Source organism: Micromys minutus (genome assembly GCF_963924665.1).
Source record: "Micromys minutus genome assembly, chromosome: 2".
Taxonomy (NCBI): domain Eukaryota; kingdom Metazoa; phylum Chordata; class Mammalia; order Rodentia; family Muridae; genus Micromys; species Micromys minutus.
In genome coordinates this window covers 93405715-93417774 of record NC_137971.1, presented here as the reverse complement: position 1 = coordinate 93417774, position 12060 = coordinate 93405715, and the positions used below count along the sequence as shown (strand labels likewise).

The 12060-nt window shown below is 48.2% G+C and overlaps 1 protein-coding gene across 1 annotated transcript in view; it reads left to right on the top strand.

Moving 5' to 3' along the window:
• Positions 1-9812, top strand: part of LOC308416755 (mitochondrial disaggregase) — a 35052-nt gene extending 25240 nt beyond the window's left edge. Inside the window, exons 5-11 of the mRNA XM_080911818.1 lie at positions 1139-1183; positions 1532-1693; positions 7379-7535; positions 8217-8290; positions 8433-8552; positions 8734-8838; positions 9502-9812. Of these exons, the coding sequence (XP_080767944.1) occupies positions 1139-1183; positions 1532-1693; positions 7379-7535; positions 8217-8290; positions 8433-8552; positions 8734-8838; positions 9502-9750 (912 nt within the window). The 3' untranslated portion in view covers positions 9751-9812. The remainder of the gene's footprint in view (positions 1-1138; positions 1184-1531; positions 1694-7378; positions 7536-8216; positions 8291-8432; positions 8553-8733; positions 8839-9501) is intronic.
• The last annotated feature ends 2248 nt before the right edge of the window (positions 9813-12060 follow it).

The window sequence follows — 12060 nt, the reverse complement described above, 5'->3', positions numbered from 1 at the left end:
CTGGTCAGCACTCTGAGCTTTCCCACAGTTGTCCTGTTCCTTTCCAGAAACTTCTCTGAATGAGCTGCCAAGAGAGTCTCTTGGAAGTGCTGCTTATGCCCACTAACTGAGAGCAGCCCTCGCCCACTATATAGCCTTAATAACGGCGTTTGTCTTTCCTACCTATTGGCTTAGGTCTTTCTTCAGACCGAAAGCCTGGTGTTGCACAGGGACTTGCCTACTGGCTTGAGAGTTATAGCCACACAGTCAGTAGGAGAGCTGCATCCATCCCTCCAGCCTGTACCTGTGTGCAGTGACAGGGCAGACCACACAGTCTCCTTCACTGAGTGGCTGCCTGAAATGTGGCCTGGCTAGAATACAGCAGTGGACACCTTCTGAGTGCCGGCACCATGTTGCCTCGCTCACTGGGAGCAACAGTGCTTAAGCATTCTACAGGAGCTCAGTACGGAGAGGAGCAGAATTCCTTTAGGTACCCATGACAGGAAGGGGTTTTCTGCCTGTGTTAAATCACACACTCTAGTTTCTCTTTCCTTCACACTGTGGCCTTTTCCCTAAGAGGCTCTCTGGAAAATCATCTACATAACCATGATAGAGAAAGAAGACCTACAGGCTCACTATAGATGCCTTTTAAGAAAAAAAGTAAAACAATAGCTGCACGCTATAAAGGAAAAACAAGGGGACATAGGCCTGCCAGAGTCTTGCAAAGTCGAGGAGCACTTTGGAGGCCCAGTCTTTGTCCTCGCCGTCTCTGCCGGTGCTGCTGATCTTGGCCATGCCTGTTGGCTCCATTCAGACTGCCAAGCTGCCACTTCTTGAGGACAGGGCTTCAGTGCTGGGCACACATGGAACACCCTCTGGGAATGGGGAGTGGGATGGAAGCTATAGATATTGTGGTAACGAAACCTGTAGAAGCTGCCTGGGGGAAGGGACATTTTGAATTTTATTTATAAGGGCAGAGATGTGATTTAGCCTTATTAAGGTAAAATATAAAAGTATTCTATGGGGAAGTAGGTGAGAGAAGAAAGCAAAGACTAGGGAAAATGTAGAATTTGAGAATATGGTATATCTGAATGTCCTAATATTGGAGGGGTCTGGCCTTGACTCCTGTCTCACACTGACAAACCTTATTTTCATTCAGGGCTTCATTCGGCTTGACATGTCTGAGTTCCAGGAGCGTCATGAGGTGAGATAGTCTTGGGGGAAGTGTTTCAGAGGGCCTGAAATCATCACTACCTGGTGTTTTGTATGACTTCTCACTTGAGTCTTTGGCTTTCAATAATTCTTCAGCGGCCTTGGGGTTTGTCCTGGAGGCAGTGTAGCTTACATGCACAATAGGGACACAATAACGTGTTCTGAGCAACATTTCTGTTGAAACTCACCCTTCTGCTCTCCCATCATGGTAGGATTCCTGACTATCCTTGATGAGATTGACCCTCTTAATGACTGTATTCAGCCATCTTCCCATACTGGCCCCATATTGTAGGCTAAAAACACAAAAAGACATTCCTAACACGCTATTGTCTTCTACCAGGTAGCCAAGTTCATCGGTTCTCCACCAGGCTACATCGGCCATGAAGAGGGTGGCCAGCTGACCAAGAAACTGAAACAGTGCCCAAATGCAGTAGTCCTCTTTGATGAGGTGGACAAGGCCCATCCAGATGTGCTCACCATCATGCTGCAGCTGTTTGATGAGGTAAGAACAAGCTGGGATACAGGTGAGGCACTTGAAAGGAAAGCAGCTAGGCTTCATGGCCTTCCCAGGCTGCCTAGGTAGGGGATGAGGGAGACAAGAACTTAGTTCTAGCCCTGCTCCTAAGTGGTTTTCTGACCTTACCAAGCCCATCTCTAGACATCAGAGGCCTCCAGTGACAAAGAAGAACATATCATTTTACATATATGATGTTTGGCCTGCTATGTGTCTATGTACTACTATGTGTGTGGTGCCCAAAGAGACCAGAAGAGGCCATCGGATCCCCAAGGGACGGAATTATCGATGGTAGCTACTATGTAAGTGCTAGAAATCAAACCTAGGTCTCTGGACGAACAGCCAGTACCTTTAACTGCAAGCCTCTCTCCCAGCCTGCACAGACTCTTTTTAAATTCAAACCACATCATTACTGATGAAATTGCATTACTGGGGCTCATAGTGCCCATCTTCTGACAATCGAGCAATCCCTCCACTGGTCAAGGTGGGCTATAAATAAGAACTTGATTTTCTCTATTTGATATCTACCTCTAGTAAAGATTTAACAGAAGAGGCTGGAGAGATGGCTCAGCAGTTACGGGCACTGGCTGCTCTTCTAGAGAACTCAGGTTCAACTTCCAGCACCCACATGGCAGCTCTCAGCTGTTTATTACTCCAAGATCTGACATACATGCAAGCAAAATACCAATGCTCGTAAAATCAAAAACAAAAGATTTAGCAGGCATCTTTGCTGGTCACTGTAATAGTCAAGAAGTTCGCTCTTTTTTTTTTTTTTTTAACGAAGGAAACCGCCAAGTTCAGAGAAGGTATAAATGATAATTGCACAGCTGCATAACTTCCATGTAAACATAGGGTTAGAGTGTGGGTACGTGTGATCCCAGAGCCAGCTCTCTCTATACCTTGTGCCCTTGAACCTCAGTGGTACTTAGCCTCAAACAGAGGATAGCCTCTACCTGTTCTGGAGTCGCTGCCCTTCCAGAAGAATGTGAGGACCAAGGGCTGAGTGGAGATGAGGACCTCTTCTCTAAGAGTTGTTCTAGCTAGCACCATGTGCCAGTTGGGGTTTGGTATTCAGGTGCTCAGCCATGGACCACACCCACTCCTACCTACTGAGCTATGTAGAAAGCAGGTAGAAATGGAGAGGGTAAAACCTGGAGATCTTACACTTTGTGTGCTACCGCGCTCACTCCATTCTAAGGAGCGCACACATATTAATATATTCCATCCTCAGTAACTCTGAGTTAAAGGTGACTGAACCAGAGGCTGTTCCAAAGCTTACAGGGGCTACACAGGAAAGCCCTGTTTCAAAATCAAAACAAATAGGTAACATAAGAATTTGCAGTAGCTCAGTAGTTAGGTGTTTTAGTCAGGGTTTCTATTCTGCATAAACATCATGACCAAGAAGCAAGTTGGGAAGGAAAGGGTTTATTCAGCTTACACTTCCACATTGCTGTTCATCACCAAAGGAAGTCAGGACTGGAACTCAAGCAGGTCAGGAAGCAGGAGCTGATGCAGAGGCCATGGAGGGATGTTACTTACTGGCTTGCTTCCCTTGGCTTGCTCAGCCTGCTTTCTTATAGAACCCAGGTCTACCAGCCCAGGGATGGCACCACCCACATTAGACTGGGCCCTTCCCCCTTGATCACTAGTTGAGAAAATGCTTTACAGCTGGATCTCATGGAGGCACTTTCCCCAACTGAGGCTCCTTTCTCTGTGATGACTCCAGCTTGTGTCATTTTGACACACAAAACTAGCCAGCCCAGTAGGTGTGGTTGTGGTTCATAGCTGAGCACCTGAATCTCACCAAGAGGCCCAGAGAGGGAGGCTCAAAACACATGCATGACTGAACTCGAACTCTGTGTAGACCAGGCTAGCCTCAAACTCAGAGACCAACCTGTTTCTGTCTCCAGAGTGGTGGGTTTAAAGGTGTGCACCTCCATGTGCTTATGAGGCAGACAGAGGGCTGAAAGAAGAACACTGACACACCAAGGCTCCGGGTCTACAGCTCTTTACCAGGGCTGTCATTCAGAAAGTGGGAGCAGAGCAGTACAGATGAGATGGCCAATGAGACAGCCAGTGAGAGAGCTCAGAGCATGCTACAGTCCCGGCTCCATCCTTGGTGCAACACACACCCCAAGTAATATTTAAAGCAGGCAGAGGATATAGATTTATCTTGCAGAAGAATATTTGAAAGACCTTTAAGCAACAGGGTCTGATTTTCACTTTACAAAGACCCTGAAAGCAGGTATGTAAAGGAGGGGTCTAACAGGAAACCCAGTGAGGGGTCAACTAAAGAATCCATCTGTAGCTGCAGCAGCCTGGTCCAAAGCAAATTTCATCAACCCTAGACATTTGTCTTTGAGAAGAGAGGTATTGCTACCATAAGCAATGTCCAGCCTGAGGAACTAAGTGTCTGAGCCATGAAATCTGTAGGCCAAGCAGCAGATGCAGACAGGGAGGAAGGTGACCCCTAGGGCATTGCTGAGAATATGATGTCTATGGACCAGCCCAGAGATACTTCAGTTTAGGAACACTTAGGAATAATCTGGCCAAAAGTCACAGTTCATGATTCCTTCAGCACAAAGGCTAACAGAAGCCTCCACAGGATTGCCACCAGTCAACCTAAGCAGGATTCTGTGGCCCAGAAGCAGTGAGGGATTAGCCTGCAAACCCAGCATGGATCAGAGGTTCCAGGAGGAGTCACCACAGTGACAGGCAGTCTACAGAGTGTAGCTCCTGTCTTTAACTTGAGGCACTGTACAAGGCAGAAGGGGGGAGCACAGCCTGTGTTACTGATGAGCTGAGTGGACAGGATCCCTGAGGAAGGAAGGCGCTGTACTGGGGAATGTAACAAATGCAGCAGTTGTAAGGACACATGATGGGGTGACAGAAGTCCCTGGACCCTGCCAGGCCTGACCTCCCAATCCTGCCTGGAGAAAAATCAAGAACTCTCTAGCTGTCACCAGAGTACCGTGAACGCTGGGTCATCTCCAGGAAAGAGCCTATATCCTGGTGTAGAGGTCCGTCAGGCACTACCCTGTCTCCTCCCCTTCAGAGACTCAGAAGGACTGGCAGGGCTGATGGGTAGCTCGTAAGCTTAGCTGAGATTTGCACCCCAGCCATAACTGACGAGGACAGCTCTGTCTTTGGAATACATCTTAAATATCAAGAACACTTAGATGGGAATGTTAAGAGTCACCATTGGGGGCTGGAGAGATGATTCAGTGGCTAAGAGCACTGACTGCCCTTCCAGAGGTCCTGAGTTCAAATCCCAGCAACCACATGCTCATAACCATCTGTAATGGGGTGTGATGCCCTCTTCTGGTGTGTCTGAAGACAGCAACAGTGTGCTTATATATAATAAATAAATAAATCTTTAAAAAAAAAAAGTCACCCTTGGGATCAGTTGTGTAGTATACCTGCTCCTCTGGCCCACACTGGACCATCCTAAGGCCCAGTTATGAACAGAGCTTTGGTCTCTCACACTAAAACTGCTGCTGGGTTATTGCTATGTCCAGGACAGCAATGCATGAACCCAATCCTTAGAAGACCAGTGTGGAACACATGAAGTGTCATGTGCACATGCTTGGGTCATGTCACATGCACACCGAGACTTGAACTCAAATTCAAGCTGTCCCCCAATGATTTGGTTGTATTAGATCCTGTTAGCAAAGCTGGGGAGTAATAGCTCAAGAGCTGAGCCTTCTTCCCTTTTCTCACCCCAAACTAGGGACAGCAGGGTGACCAACTCCAAAATGTGGAGTGCCATGCTGCCTTAGAATTAATGCTCTCTTGGAGGACTAGGCCAAGGGCTAGGAAAGGGCAAAAGAAGCCTAGACCATGCCCAGCACTCGGGTTCTTGTCAGTACATGGTCTTGAGAGGCAGAGACTAGCCCTGACTGAACCTGTGTCATCAGGCAGGGGGACATAAGTTTACCATAAGCACGGGGAAGGTTTAAACTGGGGTAGCAGCCCACCATGGTTCAGTGATCATCCCCAGGGCCATGTTTTCTAGCTGACTACCTCAGACAACCCCTTTCTATCACTCCTGTCTCTGGTAAGGAGGAAAGGATAAAGGATACAAACTAAATTTGGCCTAGAAGGAAAGTGAGGTACAATGAGGTCCCCTTGGTATGCTCACTAGCCTGGTGCAGAGGGCAAGGCTACAAACATGCAGCTAGTCTCTGAGCTTGAGTTCTCTGTGGTTGAAAGATTCAAGCAGTTGGCAAGTGAGTGCTGAACACCTAGGCCGGACACTGGCCCCGGACACTGGCCTCTACCCAGGGTTGTTCCATTCTGGAGATGGTGGAGGAAGCACTGGGGTGGCAGCGGTGCCCTGCCTGTGTGCACCTGCCAGTCCATGGATTCCTCTCAGTGAGACCCTGCTCACCACTGTCACACTGCCCATTGTGGGTGCACAGATGACCGTGAGGCTTGCGATATCCCCAGGGCTGTACTCCCTTGACTCCCTTCCTTTCAGAACACTGTATTTATTCTTCTGTTTCTGCCATTCCTTTTCTTATTCTTTTATATACCTGTCTCCAGGAGGAATGCTTCTGGAAAGCACTCAATATTCCAAAAAAAATCCTAAAGATGTTTAAAGAAGGAACCTTGCCATCTACCCCTTTTTGCCAGGATGAAGAATGGCTCCAAAGATAGGCTGGGCATGGTGGCACACACCTATAATCCCAGCACTAAGGAAGCAGAGGCAGGAGAATCTAGAGTTTAAGAGCCACACAATGAATATAAAGCTAGGCTGGCCTACATGAAACCCTGTCTCAGAAAATAAATAGGTAGGTAGGTAGATAGATAAATGGAAGTAAAAGGAAGGAAAGAAGGGAGAAAGGGAGGAAGGGAGGGAGAGAGAAAGAGAGAAGCAAGCTAGAAAGACAATGGCTCGATGGCTAAAAGTGCTTTTTACAGTTCAAACCTAGCCCCCATGTCATGTGGCTTACAACCACCTATTATTCCACCTTCAGAGGATCTGGTACCATCCTTTAACCTCCGCAGGCACCCACACCCGCATGGCATAATACTATGTATATCAAGAAAAGAAAAGAAAAGATCTGGGCAGAGTAGTACAAGCCTTGAATCCCAGCACTTGGGAGGCAGAAGCAAGTTGTTCTTTGTGAGTTTTGGCCAGCCTGGTCTGCGTAGTTCCAGGACACTCTAGCTGCATAGTAAGACCAGTAGAAGTGAGTGCTGTCTGGCTTTACAAGGCCACAGGAAAACAGCTGTCTGATCATTTGCCCAGCATGGGTTCATACAACACTGGTCCTCACAGTCATCCTCTAAGTCACCCTCCCCTGCATGCCTGCAGCAACCCAGGCTTTCCTTCATCACCGACATTGTTTTCTGGTCTCACTGACTCTGTAGACCAGGATCGTGAAAAGGTTCAAAGAGTCCCAGCCCAGAATAAGCCTCCAAAGGAAGTGCGTTTGCTGGAAAATCACACTGGCCCCTAGAAGCCCCTGGGATGCTAGATGCCCTGATGTTCCAAAAGCAGGTCCACCTCACATGGAGGAGTCAGTCAGTGAAGCCATTGTTAGGATCTGAGTCCCATGCCCAGAGAGCTTAGAGTCAGAGGCAACAGCACAGAGCATTGGGAAACAGCTGTCTAATGTTTGCCCAGCTACAAGCTTCCTAAACATTACCGTCTCTCATCCTTACCAGGGCCGCCTCACAGATGGCAAGGGGAAGACCATTGACTGCAAGGATGCCATCTTCATTATGACTTCCAATGTAGCCAGTGATGAGATCGCCCAGCATGCATTGCAGCTGAGACAGGAAGCTTTAGAGATGAGCCGAAATCGAATTGCTGAAAACCTTGGTATGATGTATGGCCTGGGCTGTTTCAGGGAGGTCATTTGACCACTGGCATACCTAGAGGCAGAAGTGAAGGAAATGGAGATCCTTAGAGCAGAAAGTAGGCATCATACCAGAGAGTATCAAGGACAAGAGAGTGTGTCCTTTCTAATGGCTTACAGGAGGGCTTCACACACACACGCACACACACACACACACACGCACACACACACACAGAGAGAGAGAGAGAGAGAGAGAGAGAGAGAGAGAGAGAGAGAGAGAGAGAGAGAGCGCCAGCTATGAGACTAGAGAGATAAGAGAGAGACACACTCAACAAACTCTGGGGAGATACCAGGTCAGAAGTTATGGAAGTGGGCAAGGCTTCACGTGAGGTTCTCAGTGATGGAATCAGAGAGGCCACAATAGCCTTTCTTCTCAGAATGAGCCCTGGAGCCTCTTTGCTAAGCCAGAGCTCAGGCCTTCATCCTGAATATCCTGTCTCAAACAACTCCCTTCTAAGTCTGTGGCTTGAGGCATCTGTGAGCCAAAGGGCCTCAGAAGTGCCTAGTTATTGAGAGGTTAATACAAGGCCCAGGGACCTTAGACTGCATGCACTCTACAGAACGCCCATGGCTCTTCCATAGAGCCAACACAGCCAGCGTTTCCTGAGTGTGGTGGGTAAGTACTTTATGATCTGTCTTCACAGGGGATGTCCAAATTAGTGACAAGATCACCATCTCAAAGAACTTTAAAGAGAATGTGATAAGACCCATCCTGAAAGTGAGTTTTTATTTTGTCTTCCTGTGGGGTCTTGAGAACAGAGGAACCACATTTGAAATATGGAAGTCCCTGTCTTCACCGTTGGCCCAGGAACTTCCCTGCCCTCCATCACTGACACCTCCCTCTTAACCTGGCTCTGCAGGCTCACTTCCGGAGAGATGAGTTTCTTGGAAGGATCAACGAGATTGTCTATTTCCTCCCTTTCTGCCACTCAGAGCTCATCCAGCTGGTCAACAAGGAACTCAACTTCTGGGCCAAGAGAGTAAGAGAACTGACTGCTCATGGGTGGGGATAAGATATCTGGAACTCAAAAAAATGACCCCAAGGTGATGTGGGGCCAGTGGTCCAGGGGGCACAGTCTCTCAAGGCCCCCTTGGACCAATGTGCCTAGAGCTGGAAAGTGCTGGGCCACATGCAGACAGACCTCTCTCTGACCCACCTAGGCCAAGCAGAGGCACAACATCACACTACTGTGGGACCGCGAGGTGGCAGACGTGTTGGTTGATGGCTACAACGTCCACTATGGTGCCCGCTCCATTAAGCATGAGGTGAGCACAGAAGCCTGAGACAAGCATGGTTGGTACCTTTATACCATCCTCCCTGAGTCCACAGACTTAACTCTCCTGTAGTTTAGAGTTATCCATACCAACAGAAGTCCTTTCAGAACAAAAACAAAAGAAAAAGATGATCAATTAAAACTAAGTGGTGGTGCAGAGATGGCTGAGTGGTTAAGAGCACTGGTGACTCTTCCAGAGGACCCAGGTTCAGTTCCCAGTACCCACATGGCAGTTCACAAGTGTCTGTAGCTCCTGTTCCAGGAGTCAGACAGCCTCACACAGAGGTACATACAGTCAAAACGCCAATGTACATTTAAAAAAAAAAAAAAACTATGGGGAATAGGGGGACGTTGTAAGGGACTGGAAGGAGAGGAGGGACAGAGTAGGGGGAGTACTTGGGATGTAAAGTGAATAAATAAATTAATTTAAGAAAATTGTCCCTAAGCAAGATGAGTATGAATCCTCGTTAGAAGAACCTGGGCTGAGAGCCTCAAAAACTACTATCGTGAAACCAGTAACCTGGGAGCTTGTTTGCCATTAAGCCCAATTTGCAAGTAAGAACCGAGGCTTCAGGATTCTGACTTGCCCAAACACATGACACAGGGCAGATGCAGGCCAGCACAGTAACGACTTGTCACATTCCATCACCTGCAGGTAGAGCGTCGTGTGGTAAACCAGCTGGCGGCAGCCTATGAGCAGGACCTACTACCAGGGGGCTGCACCCTGCGCATCACTGTGGAGGACTCAGACAAGCACCTCCTCAAGAGCCCTGAGCTGCCCTCACCCCCGGCTGAGAAGCGTCCACCTACGCTGCGACTGGAAATCATTGATAAGGACAGCAAGACCCGCAAACTGGACATCCAGGCACCACTCCACCCCGAGAAGGTGTGCTACACCATCTAACTCCACCTGTCTGTCTGTGCCCTGAACATCTAATAAAGGCCCCTTGCTGTGGCATGGCAACCGATCCACCTTGCCCTCGTGCCTTTCCAAGGACTAGCACCCTCTCCTGCCCTTCTCGGTTGTGAGGTTCATAGTCTGCACTTCAGTGTGGACTCCATTCCATGTACTCACTAGAACATTACCATGTTGCCAGAAGCTCAGAAACATGCATCGGAGAGCGAGTCTTGCTGAAGAAGCTAGGGATCAGGCAGAGGTGTGCCACCTGTACCTGAGCTGATGCGGCTTCAGGATGGCTCTGTAGTTAATCTCCAGCTACCTCTTTCCCGGGCCCAACAACTGTCAGAGTCAAGCCTTATGACTAAGCCAGTGTAGGGCACCCAGAGGTCGACTGGTTCCTCTTCCTGCCTTCCTCTGGGGTGGGACCATGGTGCCAGGTGAACAGACTCAGCTCTGAGATGACTCAGAGTAATGGAAAGTGATCCGGGAGCAAGGTTGGGGTCAGGCTCCATGCAGGTGGACATGGACCTGCCTCAGCCCTGTCTCTTAACTGCTGTGCCAGCCGGGTGGCAATTCCAGTGAGGTGACTCAGTGTGGCATGGTACACCCGTGAAGGACAGCAGGACACAGCAAGGCCTGCAAGTCACTGCATCATCTGCAGAGCCATCCCAGTTGTCTCTGTCACCTGCCACTACAGGACTGAGTAGAACCCAGTGTGTGTTAGCCTCTGTCAAGATGCTTAGACAGGGATGAAGTCAGTGCCATGAGTTATAGAAGGTCATGACAAGATGGTCACAGCTCTGGGTGACACCGCTTTGCCCCTCAGAGACAGCCTGCTCACTACCTCAATAATTGTGTTCTTTTTACTTCTTTCTTTGAAATTGTTTAGGCTTACAGAAAATTATGGGGAAAAAAAGTAAAACTCCTACACCTTTAACTCAGCCTCTCCATACAGTACAGCACAGAACATGGGGAATGGCAGGACAGGAAAGTAGCATTGCGCACACTCCTGTCCCCTGCAGGCTTTGGCTCCCCCCAGCCTGGATACCTCCCTTTGTCTGCCCAAGGCAGTTTCTGTGTCCTTGCTCTTCTGTGATGGTGACATTTTGAAGTCCAAGCCAGTTCTTTTGTAGGATATCCTCCAGTTGGGATCTAGCTAGTGCTTTCACTGATGAGATTGGGGCCTGCGTTTTTGGCAAGGTGACCACAGAAGCCAATGCCCCACTGCCTCCTTCCCAGCACCTGTCACTGTTAGCTGTAACCCTGAAGCTCAAGTTGTCTGTAAAAAGGTTCTCTACTGTAAAACTGAAAGTTTCATACTGGGGTGTAGTATTAAACCTTGGCTAACATGCATGAGGGCCCAGGTTGATTCCCAGTGCCACAAAAATAAATGTGTATAAATAAAACATAATTTTCCCCTGGAACTGAAATCAAGCCAGACTACTGGCTTGTGCCTGGACTCCCAGCAGTTGTGAGGTTGAGATAGGGTTGTCACAAGTTTGAGGCTACCGTGTCTGCATACTGAGTTCCAGATCGACCTAGGCTACATAGTAAAGCCTGTCTCCCAAGGGTCAAGCATATACAGCTCTATGTATTCGAGATTGACTGCATAGTGAGACCCTGTCTCAAGGGAAAAAATCCCTTAACCTGGCCCAGCAGGTTACGGTACTTGGTGCGCAGCCTGATGACTTGAGTTCAATTCCATATAAAAGTGGAAGGAGAGAACCAACCTCAAAAAAAAAGGTCCTGACCACACACGTGGTGGCATGAGTGCCCACCCCATCCATACACAGACACAGACAGCAATGATACATTTCTTAAGTAATGATCATGTCCTGGGAAGATACTTAAAGCTGTTTAAATGCCACATGCTTAGAATTTTTCTTAGCGTAAGTGTCCATCTCAGCTGAGATATTTTACTGTTGAATTTACTGTGTTACTTATAAAGATTTTATTGTTCCTTATTCGTCTGTATTTAATAATTGGTATTCTGTTCCAGAGAATCCTTTTACCTCATTCATTGGTTCAGTAATGTATGCTCATTTATTCTGTTGGTTGTAATGTAGTAAGATGTGTTGCTCAGTGCAGCCCCACGTGGCCGATGCGAGCTCCTTCATGCCTTGACGTTGGTTGCGCCTTTGTGTTCTGGGCTCACTCACAGCCTCCACACCACAGTTCCCATTTCTCCAAAGCATTCCTGTTTCCTTTTATTGTATGAACCGATAGTTTCTTGATGCTTTAAAGAATTATGTGCATAAGTGTATGTCTGTGCACCATATGTGTGCAGTGCCTCTGGAGGCCAGAAGAGGGTGT